Source organism: Poecilia reticulata, chromosome 7, assembly GCF_904066995.2.
Source record: "Poecilia reticulata chromosome 7, P_reticulata-male-v2, whole genome shotgun sequence".
Lineage (NCBI taxonomy): Eukaryota > Metazoa > Chordata > Actinopteri > Cyprinodontiformes > Poeciliidae > Poecilia > Poecilia reticulata.
In genome coordinates, this window is record NC_088836.1 from 13,231,533 (window position 1) to 13,254,184 (window position 22,652).

General features: G+C 37.1%; 1 protein-coding gene across 6 annotated transcripts in view; it reads right to left on the bottom strand.

Moving 5' to 3' along the window:
* The window catches only part of chl1a (cell adhesion molecule L1-like a), a 70,311-nt gene that overhangs the window by 10,372 nt on the left and 37,287 nt on the right, over positions 1 to 22,652 (bottom strand). For 5 of the 6 annotated variants that reach the window (XM_008413437.3, XM_017305983.2, XM_008413435.3 and 2 more), the window contains exons 13-24: positions 21,614 to 21,777; positions 20,858 to 21,023; positions 17,610 to 17,734; positions 17,419 to 17,520; positions 13,776 to 13,973; positions 13,366 to 13,436; positions 12,569 to 12,791; positions 12,382 to 12,417; positions 11,542 to 11,657; positions 10,736 to 10,940; positions 9,033 to 9,155; positions 6,590 to 6,766 (exon numbers count right to left, since the gene is read on the bottom strand). In XM_008413437.3, the coding sequence (XP_008411659.2) occupies positions 6,590 to 6,766; positions 9,033 to 9,155; positions 10,736 to 10,940; positions 11,542 to 11,657; positions 12,382 to 12,417; positions 12,569 to 12,791; positions 13,366 to 13,436; positions 13,776 to 13,973; positions 17,419 to 17,520; positions 17,610 to 17,734; positions 20,858 to 21,023; positions 21,614 to 21,777 (1,706 nt within the window). The remainder of the gene's footprint in view (positions 1 to 6,589; positions 6,767 to 9,032; positions 9,156 to 10,735; positions 10,941 to 11,541; positions 11,658 to 12,381; positions 12,418 to 12,568; positions 12,792 to 13,365; positions 13,437 to 13,775; positions 13,974 to 17,418; positions 17,521 to 17,609; positions 17,735 to 20,857; positions 21,024 to 21,613; positions 21,778 to 22,652) is intronic. The other variant, XM_008413438.3, reaches the window with a different exon arrangement.

Consider the following 22,652-nt stretch of genomic DNA (forward strand, 5'->3'; position numbering starts at 1 on the left):
CTTTTGCTTAAGCAGAAGATCTGCCTTATGTTTGGTGATAAGACAGGCAGTTGGAAGGCTTCAAAGCCCCTGGACCAGTCTAAATTTTATCATCGTTCCCAGTCAAAGAAAACACTTTAATAACATTTAATAAAAGTTTATTTTAAACCTTGATTTTCCAGGCAAATGAATAATTTTGCCGCTAACTTGCACATTGAACCACTTAAATGGGAGCCCTCCTCTGGTGTGCATATTGTACGAAAATGGTAATGTACACAGCAGGTGGGTGATGACACTAAAGTTTGTCTCATTCACAGCTTATGATTCGATGAAATAAATGACATGATACTTTCAATCACATTTAACCCTCTGGTTACAAATTTTATATATTTCTACAAATACTGAATCTTTAAGATATAGCTTGTAGTTTATTCAATGTGAAATACGAGTTTTTTTCTTTGGTTTCTTAGCAGCAGAGTCACCTTTTTATTCCTGTTGAACTCTCCAGGATGTTTTGAAAATAATACTTGTTTCTTTAATTTGGGCATAGGGGTAAAGAAAATACTTTGAAAGGTGTGTTAAAACAACTAGGTGGTAATAACATTATTAAAAACAGCATCAAAATTCAAAGGACATATATATATATATATATATATATATACAGGTCCTTCTCAAAAAATTAGCATATTGTGATAAATTATTTTCCATAATGTAATGATAAAAATTAAACTGTCATATATTTTAGATTCATTGCACACCAACTGAAATATTTCAGGTCTTTTATTGTTTTAATACTGATGAAAACCCAAAATCCCTGTCTCAAAAAATTAGCATATTTCATCCGACCAATAAAAGAAAAGTGTTTTAATACCAAAAAAGTCAACCTTCAAATAATTATGTTCAGTTATGCACTCAATACTTGGTCAGGAATCCTTTTGCAGCCTTCAATGCAGCGTGGCATGGAGGCAATCAGCCTGTGGCACTGCTGAGGTGTTATGGAGGCCCAGGATGCTTCGATAGTGGCCCTAAGCTCATCCAGAGTGTTGGGTCTTGTGTCTCTCAACTTTCTCTTCACAATATCTCACAGATTCTCTATGGGATTCGGGTCAGGAGAGTTGGCAGGCCAATTGAGCACATTAACACCATGGTCAGTAATACCAGTGGTTTTGGCACTGTGAGCAGGTGCCAGGTTGTGCTGAAAAATGAAATCTTCATATCCATAAAGCTTTTCAGCAGATGGAAGCATGAAGTGTTCCAAAACCTCCTGATAGCTGCTTCATTGACCCTGCCCTTGATGAAACACAGTGGACCAACACCAGCAGTGGACATGGCTCCCCAGACCGTCACTGACTGTGGGTACTTGACACTGGACTTCTGGCATTTTGGCATTTCCTTCTCCGCAGTCTTCCTCTGGCACCTTGATTTCCGAATGACATGCAAAATTTGCTTTCATCCGAAAAAAGTACTTTGGACCACTGAGCCACAGTCCAGGGCTGCTTCTCTGTAGCCCAGGTCAGACGCTTCTGCCGCTGTTTCTGGTTCAAAAGTGGCTTGACCAGCACCTGGGGAATGCAGCACCTGTAGCCCCTTTCCTGCACACGCCTGTGCACGGTGGCTCTGGATGTTTCTACTCCAGACTCAGTCCACTGCTTCCCCCAAGGTCTGGAATCGGTCCTTCTCCACAATCTTCCTCAGGGTCCGGTCACCTCTTCTCGTTGTGCAGCGTTTTCTGCCAAACTTTTTCCTTCCCACTGAGGTGCCTTGATACAACACTCTGCAAACAGCCTATTTGTTCAGAAATTTCTTTCTGTGTCTTACCCTCTTGCTTGAGGGTGTCAATGTTGGCCTTCTGGACAGCAGTCAGGTCCGCAGTCTTACCCATGATTGTGGTTTTGAGTAATGAACCAGGCTGGGAGTTTTTAAAAGCCTCAGGAATCTTTTGCAGGTGTTTAGAGTTACTTAGCTGATTCAGATGATTAGGCTAATTGCTCGTTCAGAGAACCTTTTCATGATATGCTAATTTTTTGAGACAGGGATTTGGGGTTTTCATGAGCTGTATGCCAAAATCATCATTATTAAAACAATAAAAGACTTGAAATATTTCAGTTGGTGTGCAATGAATCTAAAATATATGACAGTTTAATTTTTATCATTACATTATGGAAAATATTTAACTTTATCAAATTATGCTAATTTTTTTAGAAGGCCTGTATATATATATATAAGTCTAGTTTTCTATATTCAAATTTAAAAGGAACAGTCGAGACAAATGTGAAAAAGATTTATAAAGATGGCAACACAATGTAGTTTTTTTAGCTCAGGAGGCAAAAGTGTGACCTGAGCATCGTCTTACATAGCAATCTCTGGGTATCCAGTCTACACCATAAACAAAGCTTTTAAAAATGCTTTTCTCACCATAAACTCTGTTTCCTTGCAGCTAAAAAGTGCGAACAGAGGAAAAAAATATCCCCTTACAGAAGTAAGGGCTCATCCAGGATGCCATTCAAGCCACAGACATGAGACATCACAGATATTGGTCAGGAAAAAGAAGTGGTGCATCTGCATCTTTCCTGTAAATTTTTTTAATTGACATTTTTTATGTCGTCACTTGTCTTATGAACTGGACTGTCAAGCGTAAATGTATCCTCAATCTGATCTCCCATTTTAATAAAACGCACTGCTGTTTTTCACACCGACGCATGAATCATGTGCTTATTTAATGTGAAGGGGAAATCAGGCCTTGGCTAATGCAGTTACATCTTAACTTTTAGATTTAACGTCCTATATTTTTATTTGTGAAAACTGCTGTGTTTGAATGCTCCGCCAGGAAGCGAGTTATTTTATCTGTTGAGAAGCGGGTTATTTTTCTGTGACTTTCCAGGCATATGCTTCTCTGTGCTTTCAGTCTTTTTTTTTTCTTTTTTTGCAGCCTGCTGAATTTCTCTTGCTTTCTTATCTCATGAGATTTTTGTCTTTGTTCCACGCCGGTTGTTAGAAATTCTCTCTTGTTTTTTTTTGTTTTTTTGTTTCCTAGGTGTTTGCAAATGTTTCTATACTTTCATCTCATATTTGTGACATTCCTTTTGCATCATAAAGATTTGCAAAGGAAGATCTCTGCTTGTAAAGAAATATTTTTATATCCAGATTATTTGTCAGATAAGGCCAGAAATGCCCATCCAGGAGCTCCTCTCACTTAAAGAACACAGACAATTTTAAAAAGGACCTCCCTCATTCATATGCATTCATTTTGTAACTGTGTCACATGTTCCTCCCTTTTATGTGCCTGGATTCAGGGAGCCCTAGCCCCATCCTACTGGCATCCATAAATCTCTCCTCTGCATTGTGACTAACATACCCTCAGGACAACTCTTTCAAACAGAAGTATTTCATCTTCCCATCAAGCCTCTGCTGAACCACATTTACAAACAATGCATGTAGTGGCTCTCAGGCTGGACATCCACTAATGCAAAGAAGGCGTCTCATCTACAGATATTTACAAAAATATAAAATACTTTTTATTCTCTCTCTCTTTCTTGTTTTTGTTTACAGCTTACTAACATTTTCTCGTGCTCTCTTTTTCTCCTTATCCTTCCGCTCACTCTGTAAGGTAATGGCTGGAAGACTCTCCATGGCTTGATTTATCAGCGACCATTACTCATTTCACAATTCAGAGAAAATCTATACAAATTACACCTCCTCTCGCCCACCACAGTCATTGGTTTGAGAGAATCCATTCACCTGCAGGTCATGTGACTCACAATATTCAAGATATAGCTTCCTGTTGATGTATCTGTGCACTGTGAAGCAACATTTCAAGATTACCAATAACATGCAAGCGTGTCATAGTGGCATTCATTTAACCTGCTTTCATGCATTAGAATAAACTAGAATGTCCTCAAAATGTGAATTTATTTCAATAAATACATTTTACAATTTTACACGTACAGAGATATATATTTCTTTTCATTTTAATCATTAGTGTCAGCTAATAAAGAAAGACACACGTTCATTAAAACAAGGGTTTAATTATAGGAATGTTACTGTATAAAAATGTTAGGTTTTATGCTGTAATGACACAAATATTATTGTAAAATTGAGTGGAAGGAAAATATAGTGGAAAATTTTGCCCAAACCAAGATAGCTAACTGCAACCTCTAGACCAGTGGTTCTTAACCTTTTTTGAGGTACCGAACCCACCAGTTACATATGCGCATTCACTGGACCCTTCTGTAGTGATAAATAAAACATCACCCCCACCCCCACCCCCTAAATTCAAAACATAGGGGTGACCCAAATAAAGTCAAAAAACTAGAGTCTAGTTGGGTCACCCCAAGATCACCAAGTCTTCTTAAAAGGTAGAGTCTCTGAGAACAGTTCTTCAAAATATAGTCAGTGTTTTCAGCACAGTTGAGCTGACTGTCCAGGAACGACCCAAGGTATTAAAAATTTGCCACAGTTTCAACAGGTCGGCCATCGAGAGAAACTGGAACCACTTTAAGGTCTTGTTTAGATCATTTAATTAGCTCTACATTCTTAAGAGAATGAAAAATTTATAATAAATAATAAAGACTTTGCTGTATTCTGATTTAGTAATGTAATTATATTAGTTGTGTTACCAGCCCCACACCACTAGAGGCAGTAGCAACCCCGAAAAGATGCGACTAAGGAGCAGATTTAGAAGTACACTGAAAGCTACAGAATTTGGTAAAAACTGAGTTTTGCTTAAGTAATTAAAGACACAAGTTCAAATCCATGCTGAGTGGAGCTCCTTCAATCAGTGCTCCTCTGATTGGCTAAGCAATGTAACGTGATCCTCTGCAGCAAGTGATGGCAAAGCGGGGCATCATCACGACTTTACACAAGTGTGTCTTTACCTCCACGGCAGAGGCTCCGCCGAACCCCTCAGACCGACTCATCGAACCCCTGGGGTTCGATTGAACCCAGGTTAAGAACCACTGCTCTAGAGGATTGTGAAACCGAGTCTATTCATTAGTTTGAAAGAGATTCACAAGACATGAACTCATTGCGGAAAGAGGCACTGAGTGAAACAAATTGCCTTGTTGATGACAATCGTATGTAGTTCTTTTCAGTAAAATAGTTTCATCCATATACATGGACAATCCTTTTGTCCTTACATACATGAATGAAGTTTCTTTCACTTTGTGCAGATAATATTTGCATCTCGCTTTACAGTTCCACATTCAACCAGCCTGTTGACTGCAGCTACTTTCAAAGTCAGAACCCTTTCTTTCTGTTTCGACCACCAAAGCACTCGCCTACAGCCAGCAAAAACCGATGCAACAGTTAATCCTTGCTTTTAGCTGCTTCAGGGCAAAGCACCACTTACATCACTGCATGGAGGTTATGGTATATTCAATAAACCAAAGGTTTGTGTTTGCCACATTAAAAAAAGAAGAGTGTTGATTCAAGAGGGAAAAAAACGCTAATGTGTAGCTACAGATAAAGCTGGAGATAAAACACAATTTCTTTTTCTCCCTCATTTTCCTGAAAGTCAAATAACAAAGGAAACTTAAAGCCTTAGTTATTTGCTGTGGGTAAAATAAATTAAGCAAATGCTTTTACTCTTTTTTTCTGGTTTACTCGATGGCTGGTAGTAGTGTGTGTAGGCTGGGAGAAAGAGAATGGTGCAATCATTTCAGACAACGACTGCTAAATTTCCTGAAACTTTCCTTGACCTCAAGGCCAAATCTCAGTTTCTAGTTCTAAGGACTGAACTGTTTTGATACTGTGGGTGGAAAGGGAAGAAACGGTACCTGGAGAAAACCCAAGAGTGCATATGGAGAGGAAATCTGATAAACTGCAGACCTTTTTTCTGGGGGGCAGTAATACTAATCACCACATCACTTTTCGCAGCATTTAACATGTTTTCTTCAACTATTGCCCTGTGCCTCATCTCAATCCCTGTAAACACTGACCAGTTTCACTGTCACTATTTGAGAAAAGCATTACTACATCACAAAAATGGTGATACCAAGGTTAGTTTTCCACCACATTTTTGCATGTAGAACAAAAAAAGTCAGACTTTTGACTTATCTGAGTAAAGCCCCTTCTTCAACATGGTTGTTTTATCCCTTAAATGATTTGGGACACACTGCAAATGATATGTTTTCCTTTCAAATGTGTGTTAGAGCCAGGACTAGGGAGAGTCAGACTAACAGTTATTCTCTTTTGCAAAATATCTAAAGTTGAGTCATTACAAACAATATTTTCATGTCTTCCCACAAATTTCCAACTGGTCTGAGCTTGGATTTGTCTCCATTGAAGAAAGGTAGCAACATGCTGCTATCACCATGTTTAACATTGAGAAGAGTGTCGTTTTGCATGTTGATCAGATTATTCAGTCTTAGGAAAATGTATATGATTGCGACAGGTAAATAGTGTTTAGAAATCCATAAGCATGCCATACCTTTCAAATTTTTATTTCTTAAAGATTTTGACAAGATTTTGACTTTGAAAACGCATCTTTCTCCTCCCACTTCGTTCAAGGAGTATGGATATGTTTTGTGCACCTCCACTCCAAACCCCAAAGGCTGAGTTTCCTTCCACCCAAACATTAACTCCAGTACGTGCAAGGATTTTATCTACTCACCTGGAGGACTGTGATTTTCAGCCAGTTCTGCAGGCCCGCAACCTGCTCGAGTGCACGCGCTCAGGTAGAAGCGGAAGAGGTTGCCCCTGTCCGGTCTCACAATCTGGTGTTGAGTGACGTCAGGCAAAGTGATGTTCAGCTCAAAGGAATCAATCACCTCCAGCGAAGTCTTATTTACTGCAGAGGAGGCAAGAAAGATGTCAGGTCAGTTTAGATCACACGGTGCCCGAGACGGACCACTGCCAAGAAAACTATCATTGGTGAGTCATGTTGTAATGGAACATAGCTATAATGGGGGTCAATGTTTGAGGGAGAAGGAAGATGAAGAGATGTCATACTGGATCATACATAAAGCGAATATGGGAGATACAAGTGGTGACAGGTAAGCCGAGGAGGAATACATTAAGACGATAGGCAAGGAGATGAAAGGTGGAACTGTAGAGCTCAAGAGGACGGGGTTGTAAACAAGTGGCGATGAATAAAAAGAGGAAGATGCAATGAAAAAAGATGGAATGAAAGAAATGCAAAAAAAAAAAATTAACATTTAAAGTTAAGGTAAAATGTTTGAAAACTGTTTAAACGTGGAAGAATGAGAACAGATGAAAGGCAACGAAACAAAGAGACAAGGGAAAGTGTGGAAAAGAAATTAGGAGGCTGGCAATTACAAGTACAGTAGTGCAGCTCATCACCAAACATGCATTATACATCAAAGTAAAGCGTGTGTGCAGACTGGTGAAAGCAGCACTCTAATATCCTCCTGAAAGCCTCCTCAGTGATGTCACCGCTGTGCAAATGTTGGACGGCAGGTGAGAGCTTGGCATGCCAGATCTTTTTGTGACTCTTCAGCGGTGCACAACGCTGCATTATTATTATTATTATTATTATTATTTTGTTTGTTTGTTTGTTTCTGGTGACAAGATTACTCATTTATTAATCAAACAACTGCTTTTGTGAACCAGCTGGACATGCAGACTGCGCATATACTGTTGCGCCACAAATTCTATTTTATTTAGCTCATTAGCAGCAAACTGGATTTTAAGCAGTCTTCAGTTACATGTTGAATCAATTCAGCTGAAAAGAAACATTCAGACGCCCACAGATTGCACAGTGTGGGTATATCTGTGTAAAGTCGGACATCTGATACTGGAAAAATAAGCAAAGAGGAGGGGGATTGGGAGGGGGGGGATGGAGCAGAGTGTATTGAAGAGCTGGCCAGACTCCGTGGGTGCAGATGGAGGCGGCGGAGGGCTGTCTCTGCATTCACATTTTACACAAAAGACTTCAGAAATGTCAGCAAACGAGGGTGTAGGCTTTGAAAATAGAGATCATAATAAAAGCTCCTGACTCGCTCATTCGCCCTAGCTGTACTACAGCAGAAAGGCACTTTCTCACATGAAGAAGCGCTTGGACAAGGAGTGATAAATGTCAGTGGAATTTACACAAGAGGCATCACCAGCACTGGCTTAAACATTTCTACCAGAAACTAAAAAAAAAAAAAGAAAAGAAAAAAAAAAAAGCTCGCGTCCAAACAGAAATGTGATCAGGAACAACGAGGGAGCTGTTAGAACTGAGTCTTAGGGAGAATGTAGTGGAGGGTATAGAGTTAAACAGCGCCCCCAACTGTCTGATAAAACGCATGAAAAGAGGAAGGCTGGGAACCGGTGGAAATCAGATTCACAGACAGAAATTGTGGAAAACAAAAAGCCCCAACATATGTCCTTTTAAATTTCAAACTTTTATAGGCTTACATTTCAAAATAGTACTGATATATGCTAGAAATGTTATCACACAATCTTTTACACAGTTGGAATTTATTATCTGTGTTCCCTAAAATCCTAAACCATAAAAATTACACCAATTCTGAAATTCAGATCAGGTTTATTTCACTGCTTTTTAAAATCAGGACTGGATTCTCCTCCTTTGAATTCAAATTCTTATATCCATTATACATGAATTTATTTTTTTTTGTCAATATTCAACAAATAATTTTCACTGCTTAGCCTGTTTGACATCTAAACAGGAATCCACAGGTCTAACTTGAAATCCTGATCCATAAGGTAAGTGTTTCATTATAACTGCTTTAAGAGAGTGTGCACAGATTTGTTTGTTCTGTCAAGGACCCTTAAACAAAACAATCAACTAGTTAGACTAACATGTATTCGAATGGCAAATAAAAGACAAGGGGCACAATCTAAATAAAAATTAAGATCTTTATATTGTGGATTTTTAAACTTAGTTAATCAAATAAGGGGTGATCTCTAGAAACTTAAACACAGGTAACCTGTTGCCACATTTTGGAGTTAAACTTTAAAATATCGAATTTTTTTTGCACGCAGAAATGACATTTCTTCACATCATTGTTAATATGCAAATTAAACATAAGTAAAAGAGTTGAAACCTTTTACGTCTATTATCAGAAAGTATGTTTTATGTGTTTACATACGGAGGTGATACTTTAGAAAATAACCAGTGAGGATGCCATTCGTCACTTGCGGTGGTCCCCATTCCAGCAGAACAGTGTCATCGTCCTGAATCCTGGGAATCAGCACGGGCACCTTCTGTGGAACTGTTGTACAGAAAACATTTAAATATGTAAATAAAAAAATACATAAACTGAAGCTTCCATTCAGGCAATTTAGCCAAATGACAATTCAGAATGATGTCAAAAAAGAAAAAAAAAAAAACTAACGAGAAAATTTTCTGGATCTCTCTGATAAATCCCTCAATTCCTGTTCATTTTAGTTTATCCCTAAGCATGAGTCAGAGCAGTAGAACATGTACAATTTTAAAACTGCAACCATGTGGATCTTACTGTCAACAAGAGTGAATTCATGGACATACTTGCCTTGCCTTGGTCTGGGGAGCCAATAGCGCTGACGGGGAACATGTTTACGGCTGGTGTTCTGTGTTTGAACTACTTTACTTGTGTTGTCTCACATTGTTTGCACACATTTATATTCATGATACATTATTTATAAAGGTGTTGTTTTATTCTCTTGTTGTGAGACTTCTGTGAAAGTTTTTTTTTTCTTGTAGGATGTTATTTCAAGCATTATTTATCTTTCTTGTGGCAGATACTTAAATTGTGAAAAAAAAAATGCAAATGGGAAGAGTTTTGTAGAACAAAAAAGTCAATAGTCGGAGGAAATATATATATTTTTGGTTTGTTTCTCTTCTACTTTAGTTCAGATCTGTTTTATCACTAATAACCACACAGAGGCTGACAAAAGATGGCGGGGCTCTCTAGCTTAGAAGGTAAGTGAACTGCAGAACAAACAGCAGATCACAGTCTAATGAAATTCTAACTTTAAGTTTTAGCATTAAAAATTAATATACATTTAACATCTGATATATACGTACACTGTATGAAAAAGGAATTTCTTTCCTACTGCCTGATATTAAAACCTGTTTAGCTTCAATAAGAAATGTTCTCTGCACAAGGCACAAGCACAACATGATGCTGCCATCACCGTAAGTCGTTGTTCGGATGGTGTTCGCAGGCTTTATCCTTTACTTTTCGAAATCTAACGATGGTCTTTATAGCCAAACATGGTACTGTTAGTTTTACCATAGCACATCTCTCCAGAAATTAAGGTCTTTGTCTCTGAGCAAACGTGCTAAGTGTGATCTAGCCTATAATATTGCTTTTGGAGTAGTGGCTTCTTCCTCACTGAGTGGCCTTTTGTTTCACTGACAATTTCTTCTTCGGGTAATTCAGCTTTTACTTTCATTTTGGGATTGATTTTAGGCCAAAACATTTTCTGTCTCTGAAACACAGAAACCGACTTCTGTCTCCACAGCATTATGGCTAAACATTTCCAAGGTGTTAATACTTGAATTGTTTGAACAAATAAACAAAGTACCTCCAAGACGCTGAAAAATGTATCTAAGAATGAACCAGACTTGTTCAATTTTCTCCCCTTGATTTTGCTTAATTATTTCATCGTGCCACTCAAGAATACGCTTCTGTCTTGAAATACATCCACGGCAAAATCAAATTCCAAAAATGTTTTAAATGAATGGAAATCGTAGTGTATGTAAACTTTTTGGTTTGAGCAAGGTAATAAAAAAAATCTCAGGAAGAATATTATCTATCTAAATGCATAAGGAGCATGGATAACTTGTTGCATGGCTGTGCCAACTTACCGCCCTCTGGAGTATCAAAGTTAACTGGATCGCTCTTTGGTCCTTTTCCCTTCTTGTTAAAAACGTTCACTGTGAGTCTGTACTCAGAGAAAGGTTGAAACCCTGACACAATGACATGACTCCTGTTTCCAGGGAAAGACTTGGAGTTATGCTCCTCTACAATCTTGTCAGGACTCAGGAAGCTTTTCAGTCTCTCCCAGTGAACCTGCGACATGAAAGATGTAAAGAATAAGAAGTGCAGAGAAATAATTTGGATAATGAAACATCTTTGAAAACAATCTTTTGCCCACCAATCTCTAGACTTACACTGCCAAGAGCATGTTTCTTAAGAGCGTGTGAATACAACTTTAAAACAAATTCCTTCACTAAATAAAACATGTACATCAACTGTTTATTATATGCTGAATATTTGAAACACTGTGAAGATGTCAGGTGCAAGAACCTCAAAATCTGAGCAAGAAAGAAAGTGTCACAAGAACACCGACTGAGAAAAAGGTTGATAACCACAAGAAAAGGCAAATTCAAATCTTCATTTATCTTTAAAGGAAAGTCTAATATTGTATCTTCCTGATTTGAAAAAGATTCAAACATTCATGTAGATTCACTGCTGTAATTTCATATAGCAAGCCGTTATTTACTCTTGTATTAACATTTATTGTATTATAATCTACATTTTTTTTAAAGGTACACAAAAAAAACTTTTGCTACACCAGCCTTTTCTCAACTGTAATAATGACTGAAACTTAACTTCAGTTGCAAACTAAAAATGGGCAGAAGAAAAATAAATCCAAACCAGATGAACTTACAATGTAGCCTAATAAATGACCTCGCACTGTGGCTGGGAGAACTGGGCTCCAGCTGACTCTGAGAGCGGTGCTGTTGATCACCTCCACTGCTACATTTTGTGGAGCTGCAGTCGGAACTTAGAAGGAAGTAAAAAAAAACAAAACTTACAAATCCCAATATATAGGGATTTTGACATATATATTATACAACAAATTCAACATAAAACAAAATGAATTAAGATTAAGTAAATGATTTCAACATCAAATTTAAAATAACAAAACGTGCATAGGTGTCATTTAAGAAAATGTTAAAAGATTTCTTTCCTCACAAAGATGTAAGAATTTTTATTTTTTTTACTGGATTCACATAAAACAGTAAATTAAATTATAATAAAATTAGTACAGTGGAAAACATTTGAAAGATCTTTGTTTGGAGTGTGTAGTGTAGAGCTACTGTAATTCTGGTTAGAGTCACAAATAAAAATGTGCATTCCATAAAAGAACAATAAAAATATATATATTTAACTTGATAGCAACTAAAGTTGCATTCAAAGCTAAATAATTCTAAATGCTATTACTGCAGTTTCTAAAAAGTTAAATAAAAGCAGTGCAGATGTTAGGGAGTGGTGGAAAGCCCTCAACAGGCCAATCGTGTTTTTTGATCTATCAATTCTCCCAAAGTTTCTGGCTCAGAGGTGGAAATTTGACTTTCTTCTCTTATACAAAGGTTATCTGCCACCTGCAAGAAATAACAATAGTGTTTCTCTTGTATTTGTCAGAAAGGTCAGAGGGGAGGAGAAGTCACACATGCACATGGTGAAAACCTTTGAGTAAAGGGGGGAAATAAGAAAAGAACTCAACCTGACACATTTTCCTGAAGACAGTGCCAAAAGACAACTGAGGAAGCAGATGGGAAGATAGCACAGGAAGTTCAAAATACAGAATGAGAACAACAATAGCCTGGTGTGAAACCTTGGGCTTCAGGGTTTATTAAGTTATCAAACATTAGAAAATACATAAACTGAGCTGACAAGATTGTAGGACTCACTATCTTCTCCAGAGTAACCTGTTATGGGTTTTGGTTCTGGACCCCAGGCGAGGCTGTTCCTGCTCTGGATTTTGATCTCATACGGTGCAAAGGTGGATGTGTTCCTGATGATAAAGGACGGTCTTGTGACCAGGTGCTCCTGCCATTTATCTTCCACCTCCAGTTTTCTGTAGGAGACCTTATACTCAAGTCCTGGACCATTATACTCAGTAGGTAACAGTGGCTACAAAATAAAAGGGGAAAAATGAAATAAAGATAGTTACCATACTCTGTGGTCAAGCCAGTTTTCAGGCCAATCAGGAATATTGACACCATGTTCTAAAGCAGGTCTTGTTACATCCTGGCTGATTAATGCTTATTAATGAAATCAAGCCCTAATTTGATGAAAAACTACATTTACTTCCATCTGAAAAGAACAACAGTCCGGTCCTTTCTCTCCTTAGCCAACGTGAACCTACTCTTTTGTTTAAGACTCGCTTAACACAAAGGATGCGGCAGCTGTAGACTTTGCCCTGGATATGGACTAAATGACATTCTAGCTTTCTGAGAAACTGAATTTTGCCTTATCATTATCTGCAAACAGCAGCCATCAAAAGTAACAGAATTAAACACTTTTAACAGATCATTGTGCATGTAACAAATCTAAATAAATGAGTTTCACTTTTATTATTTAAATGTTTCAATAATATTCAAATTTATTAAGATGAACTTGCATTAGAACAACTCTAGAATCTTAGAAAGGTTTTTTTCCCATTGTTATTATTAAAATGAGACATTAACAATAAAAATCCTCTTACGTCCCAGCTGATGTCCATTTCATGGGGAAGGTGGCCATGAATTCTGATGTTCTCCGGGTTTCTGTCTGGTGCTTCAAGGAGAGAAATAAATGGGTAAATAATCATGCTGTTGTAAAGAAGAGGATCGGTGGTTGACACCCTTATTTATGTCTGCTGTAATTTACTTGAATTACACTAAACCGAAGGCAAAAATTCATATTTAATGATGGAGATATTTTATCTTGCTGTAAATAATGCTTTCAGAGCCACAGTGACATGCGGCTTTTCTCTCCCCTGACTGGTACATAGTCATATAGCTGCATCCTGACTTTTACACCGATATTTTAGGAAAGAAAGGTTGAAAGTCAGACGCTTTCTGAAACCCACAGATAACCTCACCAAAACATGCTAATAAAATAGAGGAATCATACCAGCAGGGGGTGTTTTGAGTCTCTCTGTGGGCTCACTAGGTGGTCCAGGTCCAATGGCATTAACAGCATAAACTCTGAACTGATAGTTAAGGTCTCCATGAAGAAAGAGCTCGGCTGTTGCCTGGTTACCGGCGACTTTCTGCAGCTCCTTCCACCTTCCAGGCTCCCAGTGGCTCTCCTCATACTCCACCACAAATTCTGCACAACAGATGAGTGAGGATCAGACATATTTAATCAGTGCCTTACCACTGAAACAAAACAAATAATGGATGGTCACAGTTAAAACTATAATTGTTATTAACAGAGAAACAGAGACGGTTTGTTCCAGTCAGAAGCTCAAAAATAATCACTTAGAGCTGTGCAGCTTATTAAGAATAGCATGATTAAAGACAGTCTGTCTGGGTCTATTTATTGTGCAACTCTTTTTTTTAATGAACTTCACAGTGTTGATCTCATTTTCCAAACCAAAGAAATAGCATCTGTCATCAACATTTTATGGAAAGGGGGTCTCGGTTTTGTTAGGTTAATCCAAAACCACACACATATATGCAAGTCTAATTTTCATTGCTAAACCAGGTGGCATCAATGTGTTAAAAAATAAGTCATCGTCAGAGGTGGTTCTTGAATGAATGGTACCCTGAGCAAACCAGCAAGGCTCCTGCCTCATTCAAAACACACACCCACACAACTTCAGTGTAGTCCTTTCTGCAAAAAGTCCAAAACATCGGCTTTTTATATTGAGAAGACACTAATCAAAAACAATAGGAGCTAAAAGATTTTTGTGTTTTTGCAAGACAGTTAAATTTCTTGAAATATGTTTAACAGTCTTTAATATGAAATTATTCATTTGAGGTCTGAGCAGTCTTAAAATTGTAAGATTTGGAACTAGAAATGGTCAAATGCAGCCCAGACTCATTAAAATTTGTGAAATAACCCTTTAATTTTGCCTCAAACCAGGATGCTGACAGAAATTCATAACAGAAATCAAAATAAGGTCGGGAAACATTAATCAGACAAGTAGACCACCTTATGCTGCTTGTTGGGTATGAAATATATCAGGAACACTTTGGTCTCTCTTTACGTTTAACACAAATGATATGAAACGCATGAGGTCTGCCTTGAAAAAGCTACATAAAAGAGGGCTTATATTATGCTATTAAAGAAAACTAAATGTTGAATAAGAAAAAAAATTAACCTTATAAACAAGTTGAAAACTAGAAATAAAAAAACAAACAATAAAATTTTATTTCTCTTAAGACAGTTGAGAATATTTTTCATCATCCATTAGGAAACATATCAGACCTACTAATTTTGAAAGTCTGCGAGAAAAATGTGCCCATTTAAATTCTTATCATCCCTGTAATTTTCAGAACTAAATTAGCCCTTTCTGAAAGCATTAATGAGAAACAAGCTTTCCTGCTGGGTTTTATTTGCACAGCTGTTTCCAGTCTTCACTTATTAAACAATTTATTTAGACTCCATTGACAGTCAAAGGGCTTGAATTTTCCCGTCTTTTGAAGAGAAAAAAAAAGAAGAAGAAAACATAAAACATTTAGAGACATTAACAAATGCATTCTAATCCCATTAAGTATACAAATGTCTCCAACAGTGGTTTGCACATTTTACATAAAAAGTCAGCTTGCTGTCAAACTATTGTTTTTCTTTATCAAAACATACCACTGCAGTAACAAACTCCCAATAAAAATCAGTAAATCTGCGAAAAGCTAAAAATAATGATTTCATATTCTGAGTCATATTATCTGTCGAAGTTCTCTTAAGCTAAGTTGTTGTGAGTGGAGACTCTATTTAGAGTACAGCGGTGTGGGAGAAAGTTTTATTCTTTTTTTCTTGCTTTACTTATTTGCTTGTTCAGTCAATAGAGTGGGTATCACCCTGCTTCGAGCGCAGAACTACAGTATGGCAATACATAGTATGTGGCTAAAAAGGTAAAGGTTGCTGTGTGATTGTCAATTGAGAATAAGGGCTGATTCTCAGTTTATGTATTTATTCCTTACTGCCCTAAAAAATGTTGCATTATAAAACAACTACAGGCATTATCATGTAAATACCATCTGTATTTTATTAAAATCAAAAGCAGTCTGAGGCAAATTTACATCGACATTCTGCAAGGGGTTAATGTTTCTAATAACTTGCTGGATAAGATGGGGGGTTTTTGCACTATGGGCTTTGATCAGAGAGCAAATGTGCAATTGATTGTATGACAAGCAGCAGAATGATATGTTTGCTTAATGAGACATTCATTCAAGAACTGGTTGTGTGCTTGGAAGAAATAGGCTGGCACAAAAATGTCTTCATATTAACTTTTCATAAAGTGTGGAGCATGAAAACACTTTGTAGATTACTTCTGCCATCAGGAACACTCAGATGACTCTGCAGTTGTCAGGTGTAACAGAGATGGACAAGAATCTGAGTACAGAGAGCTGGTGGTCCGCTTTGTGGCAGGGCGTGGGAACAATCATCTCTTTTTTTAACGTAAACAAAACAAAGAAAATGATTGTCAATTTCAAGAGAAACAGGATTAGATCAAACCCTATTTCTATTTCCGTCATGGGAGAAGAAGTGGAGGTGGTTGAGGAATATAAATATCTCAGTGCTGAACAACAGACTGGACTGGAGACGCAAGAGTGAATCAGTATATAAGAAGGGACAAAGCAGGATATACTTCTTGAGGAAGTTAAGATCCTTCAAGGTTTGCAGCAAGATGCTGCAGATCTTCCATAAATCTGTTGTAGAGAGTTTCAACTCATCTGTTGGGGCAGCAGCATCAGAGGCAGGGACATTAAAAGGCTCAACAACCTGATATAGAAGGCTGGTTCTGTTCTGGGGACGGACTGTGGAACCTCTGGAGATGACGATGCAAAGAAGGATTCTTTATAAATTCAAGAAAATTATGGACCAGCCTGACCATCCTCTCCAGAACAGAGTGTCTTCAGTCAGAGGCTTCTTCAAATTCACTGCAACACAGACCCCAACAAGAGATCTTTCCTGCCAACAGCCGTCACTATCTGCAATAACTCTCTGAAGGATTTTAATTAATATAAGCTACAGCAACATTTAATTTCCCTTAGGAGTTAATAAAGTATTTTTGAATTAGAATTTTTGATATAATGGAAACTGTACAAAGAACTTGTACAATATTTTACGAAATGAACACAAGAAAGACAATGTTGATCATATATTCCATGTGTGGTTTTATTATTTTATTCTATGCAACAGATGCGTTCCCAGTTAGTGTGCTCAAGTGTCAAATATGCACATGTGCTCCTGCTATAGACCATCTTCTGTTTTTCCTTTTGAAAGATTTAGAATGTGTTTTGCTCATTATATGTGTTTAGGAACATGTTTATAGCAAAGGAAATGCTGATTTTGGATTCGTTCAAAATCATTTTAAGAGGACAGAATATTTATAAAAGCCTAATTGTCTCGTAATTATTTATTGATGACATCACTGTGTGACCTAAAATCTTATATCAAACAGAATTGGAAAAAGTAAGGCTACATGAGCAGCTGCTGATGATCTCTGGGTAAAATGTTGCTAAGTGTTAAATTATTCAGCAAAACTCCCACTCCTTCCCCTATACCCGACTTCAGATGCTCTGCTTTATTCTGTTTAAAGTTTTACCTGTCACGGAGCTGTTGTGATCACTCCCTGGTATCCAGGACAGAGTTACATTCCTTGATTCCTGATCCAATATCTTTAAACTCATAGGAGCATCAGGAGTATCTGGGAATAAGCAGTAAAATCAGCACAGGAACCGAAAATTATAATTTAATTTAAATAATTTAAGGAATTTCCAATATGATATCACATACCCAGTACAGTTAGAAAGGCAGTGGCAGTATCCTGATCAAGACTTGTTCGAGCAATGCATGTATAGCTCCCCTGATCACTGATATTCAAGTCCCTAATCTGCAACTGGTCACCATCCATTTTGTACCTGCAAAAATAAGAACATTTGTTACAACACAGAAGAAAAGTTTAAAAGATATCAGAAGAACTACAGTTACCAAAAAGTGGATTTTGCAGTAATAACCAAAACAGAAGAGAAGTGTAAATGGGTTGTAGTTTAGGCATATTTACTGGCATCCATGATGAAGATGTGTAAATCAGACTTGAGATTGACACATTTTTGTTCAGTAACTTAAACTCACATCTAATCTTTAATTTTAGTACAGTTACTTGTACATGTATTCAATGAAAAGTATGCCATCTTTAGAAATGATACTTGTCATTGAAGTAGTACTGCCAAAAACTCTTCAAATTTAAATGTACTTAAGCCTTTATTCTTTATACATTATGTAAATGACATTTTTTCAAGTTGGTTGGAACATTTACTAGCATTAATTAGTAATCCACAATTTTAAGTATTGTGCATTACAATACTTAAAATTGTATTGGGGGGTTCTTTCCCCACTATAGTTACCTTGTTTGGTATCCAGAACTACCTGAAATATCAGGCAATTTCAATAAATTTGGCCTCCAGTAAACTGAAAATTAGTCATCAGTCGCAAAGAACCAAGGTCTCCCTCTGACTAATCATTTTTGGTGGATTAGACAAGATTTGCCATGGTAAATACAGTTTGCCATCAAAATCAAATATATTTTATTTCACAAATTTTAGGATAAAGAGAGAAAATTTTAGGATAGTTTAACATTATGTATATGTTTAATTTTCTAAAATGGACCCCTCTTGAAAAGGTAAAAAAAATGTGGCAAAGGGACATTGAAATGGAAATTAGAATTCATCTGGAGGTACTTATCACATTGTTTGGCCATTGTATTAGCAACGTAAAAATTTACATTTAGATCAATCATGTGTGGAGAGATGTGGAAAAATGTTCTCAGTGCATCTGGACAGAACAGATGTAGATTTCATCTTTCTGTTGCTGCACAGCACAAGCCTGCAGCAGAGTATTGGGGGTACTGTAGATAAATGAAAGAGAACATGGCCATGGACATGTAAAAAAAATAAATGTTAAGCTTAATTTTACAAGACAACTTGGATATTCTCTGATGTCGAAAAGCTGTAAATTTGCGAGAAAAATTGCCATGTTTCATTATTAAAAGCATAAATTTACAATGTTAAAATTAGGATTTCCTCTGACAATGTAAAGTAAAAAAATATATAGATCTGTGCATTTCAGACATTTGCAACAAAAAGTGACAAACCATAGCCTCTGACTGACGGTGGTTGAAGGTCCTTCAAAATTAGGAAAACCAGGTGCAGGCCTGTTATTTATTCATCTTATTTATCATTATTCTGCATCAGAAAAGGGTTTCTGACAAGGCTGCACATCGATGTCCAAATGGCCCTTGCAGCTGTTGGCGCCCTATGCAGCCATCTGTGTAGCCTATAACAGCTCTTTCTCCCTCTCTATATATTAACCAACCTGTTGAGCTGCCATCTGGGGATAAGTGTGTGACTGGCAACATAATGACTGAAATATTGGTGAATCAATAATTGTGGCACTTAAGATTTTATTAGAAATAAATACTAGAGATGTGTCGATTAGGTTTTTTCCTGCCGATACCGATTCCGATCACCCATGAGGGCCGATCACTGATACCAATCACATAATTATTATTTTTTTAATCAAAAGCACTACCGGTTACATTATGTGGAAAAAGGAACCATGAATTCACCTTAATTTAGACAAAAATATGTTTTTAATAACTTTTTCCAAGAAAAAAACAGGCATTGGGCAAATTGTACTGCTATCGGTAATACTATCTCTAACAGACTGAAAACATATGAAGGCTCGGAAGAGGCTAAATAATGCAAAGAGCCAAAATAAAACCTCTCAACATTTCCAAAAAATTCAAGTGTAAAACTTAACATTCAAAGGCAAATACAGGTTCCATTACAATAAACAATCCTGAGTTACTGAATGAAAATTTCCTGATAGCACTGCGGCGAGCTGATTACTGCTTGTTCTGATTGGCTGTTTCTGACTGAGCGGAGTAATTATGGAGAAAAGGGAGGAGGCAGAGGAGATCGATTATTTTTTCAGAGTTTATCTGTCTCATGTTAGGACAGCGAAAGCTTTAATACGTATGTAAAATGTATTTTTTTAAGTTAGATGCTGCAGCTTTAAGCAGAGGTTCGGTGTGAGAGTCACTACCAGGTGAAGCAGAAGCGGCGCTCCGTCTGTGAAATATTACTACCTGTAGCACGTAGCAGCGGTTCAACAGCAAGAGCAGAACCAGCGTCTTACATAGCAGCTTGAAGACTTAAATAATATTGCGGGTTATTTGTTTAGCTTTCTGACCGTCATGCTACTCCGGGTGAGTGTTTGTAGCTGTGTGCTACTTTATCTGCTGTCTGATCCTCCATATGTCTTTTTTACTGCAGTGAGCCTCGATGTAGCCAAACTCCGTCAAGTATGGCATTGTTTTTATGCCATATTACATTGCCGAGTTGATGCATTTTGACGTGCTTCAATTTTCCGCCGCAACACGCAAACTTCCCCATTCACTCAGTGCGTTATAGTTCCACATCGCTTAGGATTTGTTGCTGCGCGTTTGCGCAGTGTGAAGGAAAGAGGAGACCAGCTGCACAGGCAGGCTGCGAAATGAGATGCAGGTGATCGATTTGTGTGATCGGCAACAAGAGACCGTGATCGCCGATCATCGTTCATACACTTTTTCACGGAAATCGGCCGATTATGATCGGTGGCCGATCGATCGGCACACCTCTAATAAATACTACTTAACATTAGATGTTTTAGAAAGATGGAACTGCGTAAAAACATATTTGTTTACTATTAATTCATGTCATTGCACTAAAATATACATTTCTTTTAAGGGTTAGTACACATTTCTAAAAAAAAAAATAATAAAAATGTTGCTGATTCTGTGTCCAGTCCCCGGCTGAGAAAAGCAATCCCTTCATTAAAAAACGAAAGAGGAGTAAAAGGTTTTGAGTGTGAGATGCCTTTGATGTGATGATATCTGCATGTCTATGCTGTTGCTTTGACATATACTGAACAGGCTGAGCAAAAGTACTCAGAAGCTCAGCAAAAACAACCAACACAAACACAACCAAAGCAAAGGCAGTTACCTGAAACTATTCTCAGAAGAGCGAAAGATCTCCTCCCCATCCTTCCTCCAGATCACCTCAAAGGTGCCCTGCAGACTTCTGTCATATTCTGACCGGCACATCAATCGGGCCAACTTCCCACTGCTGATCTGCACATCCTGAGGAGGAGCCACAATTTTTGTTGGGTCTGAAGAAAAAAAAGCATAATTTCAGGGAGAGACAAAAAGAAAAATCTGATGACTTGAAGACAATGAAATAAACTTTTCTAACTCCAGCCTGTTTCAAATTAATTGGTACAAATCATTTAGCCAAAATTATTTAAACGCAAAAATGGGTCTCACAGTAACTGTTTCTGTCATTTGGATGATTAAGCAGTCAAATGTTAATTATCTTGCATTGTAAAAATTAGATTATGATTGTATGATGATTGTGGTAATCTTTTTTTCAGAACAAGCATTTTTTTATTAAGGCTAGTAGAAATAAGCTACCCTGTTCAAATATATTTAATAGTAACAAATACATTCTACTCTTAATTTTAAATAATAAACATGCAAGTTTTTCCATTAAGAACAACATATACAGATGATCTGCCTAACACTGCACTGTTCAGCTAATCAGCTAACCTAATCTTTAAGTACTTTACTAAATAGCTTTGCACACATACTGTAACTGTCTAAGATATGCGTATCAAATGTAACTCGAAATAAGAAATGCCTTTTGAGAAACTGTTTTTCGGTTCATTGACAAAAGATGAATGCAAAGATTTTGCTGACATACCTTTCACCTCCAGCAGAGCTGTGAGATTTGACATGCCTTCTCTGTTACTAGCCATGCAAGCATATTTCCCCGTGTCACCTTTTTCTGCGCGGATGATTTCCAAGAATTGCCCATTTTCTAAAACATGAAATCGTTCTCCTTCAACAGCTGTCCCCTCCTTGGTCCTAGATGGAAAGATTTTGAAAATATCAATCAAAGAGACTATACACGTTTGTTTTAATCTTTTTTTTATTATTTCAAACTGATTTTAGAGTTGAAAAATGTTGTGTTGGTGTAAGGTTTGTGTCCTGGGCACAGTGTCAGCTTTCTCATTTAAAGCCATAAAAGCATCAAATAAGTTCTCTGCAGAACAGAAGACGTACTGAGATTATGGAATCATTTCCAGAGAAGCAAAATAAATGTTTTTAATTGCAAACAGGTTAGTATGGAAACAAAATTGCTATGTAAATTTCATAAATTTTCTGCAATAGAATTCTTAATCGTATTTCATGTTTTGTTGTATTCTCCTGAACCTTTTAATTCCTTCCTAGTTATTGGAATGTCTTTCTTGTGTTTTCTTATACCTGCCACTGAGTCTGCAGATGAACATTTTCTGGAAAAAAAACACAAGTTGGTGATTTGTGTATTTGCTCTTTGAGCTCAATCTTTTCTCTATATGATCCCAAATGAATAAACAAATAAAGGAAAAGGAGATGGTAAGTTAATTCTAAAGGTGCATTAAATAAAAGCCTTTTCACAAGTCAGAGTTCTGCAGAAAATGCAAGTATTTCTAAGAAGACATCAACCTGAGTTGTTTGGTCCAAATATAATCACCAGAATTTACTTAGATCAATCTCAATAGAAGCTTTTTCTAAAACCAGATGTTTTTGCATCTGACATGTAAATATATTCAAATCAGAATAATTTCTTTGCTGCTTGCTGTATTAGCTTAAATATAGTCTGTTTCAGATGTAAATAAAGGGGACATGATAGAGGTTTTTATTATTTTAACACAAAAAAAGATGGAAAACCAGCCTTGTGAGAAGTATGGCAGATTGTT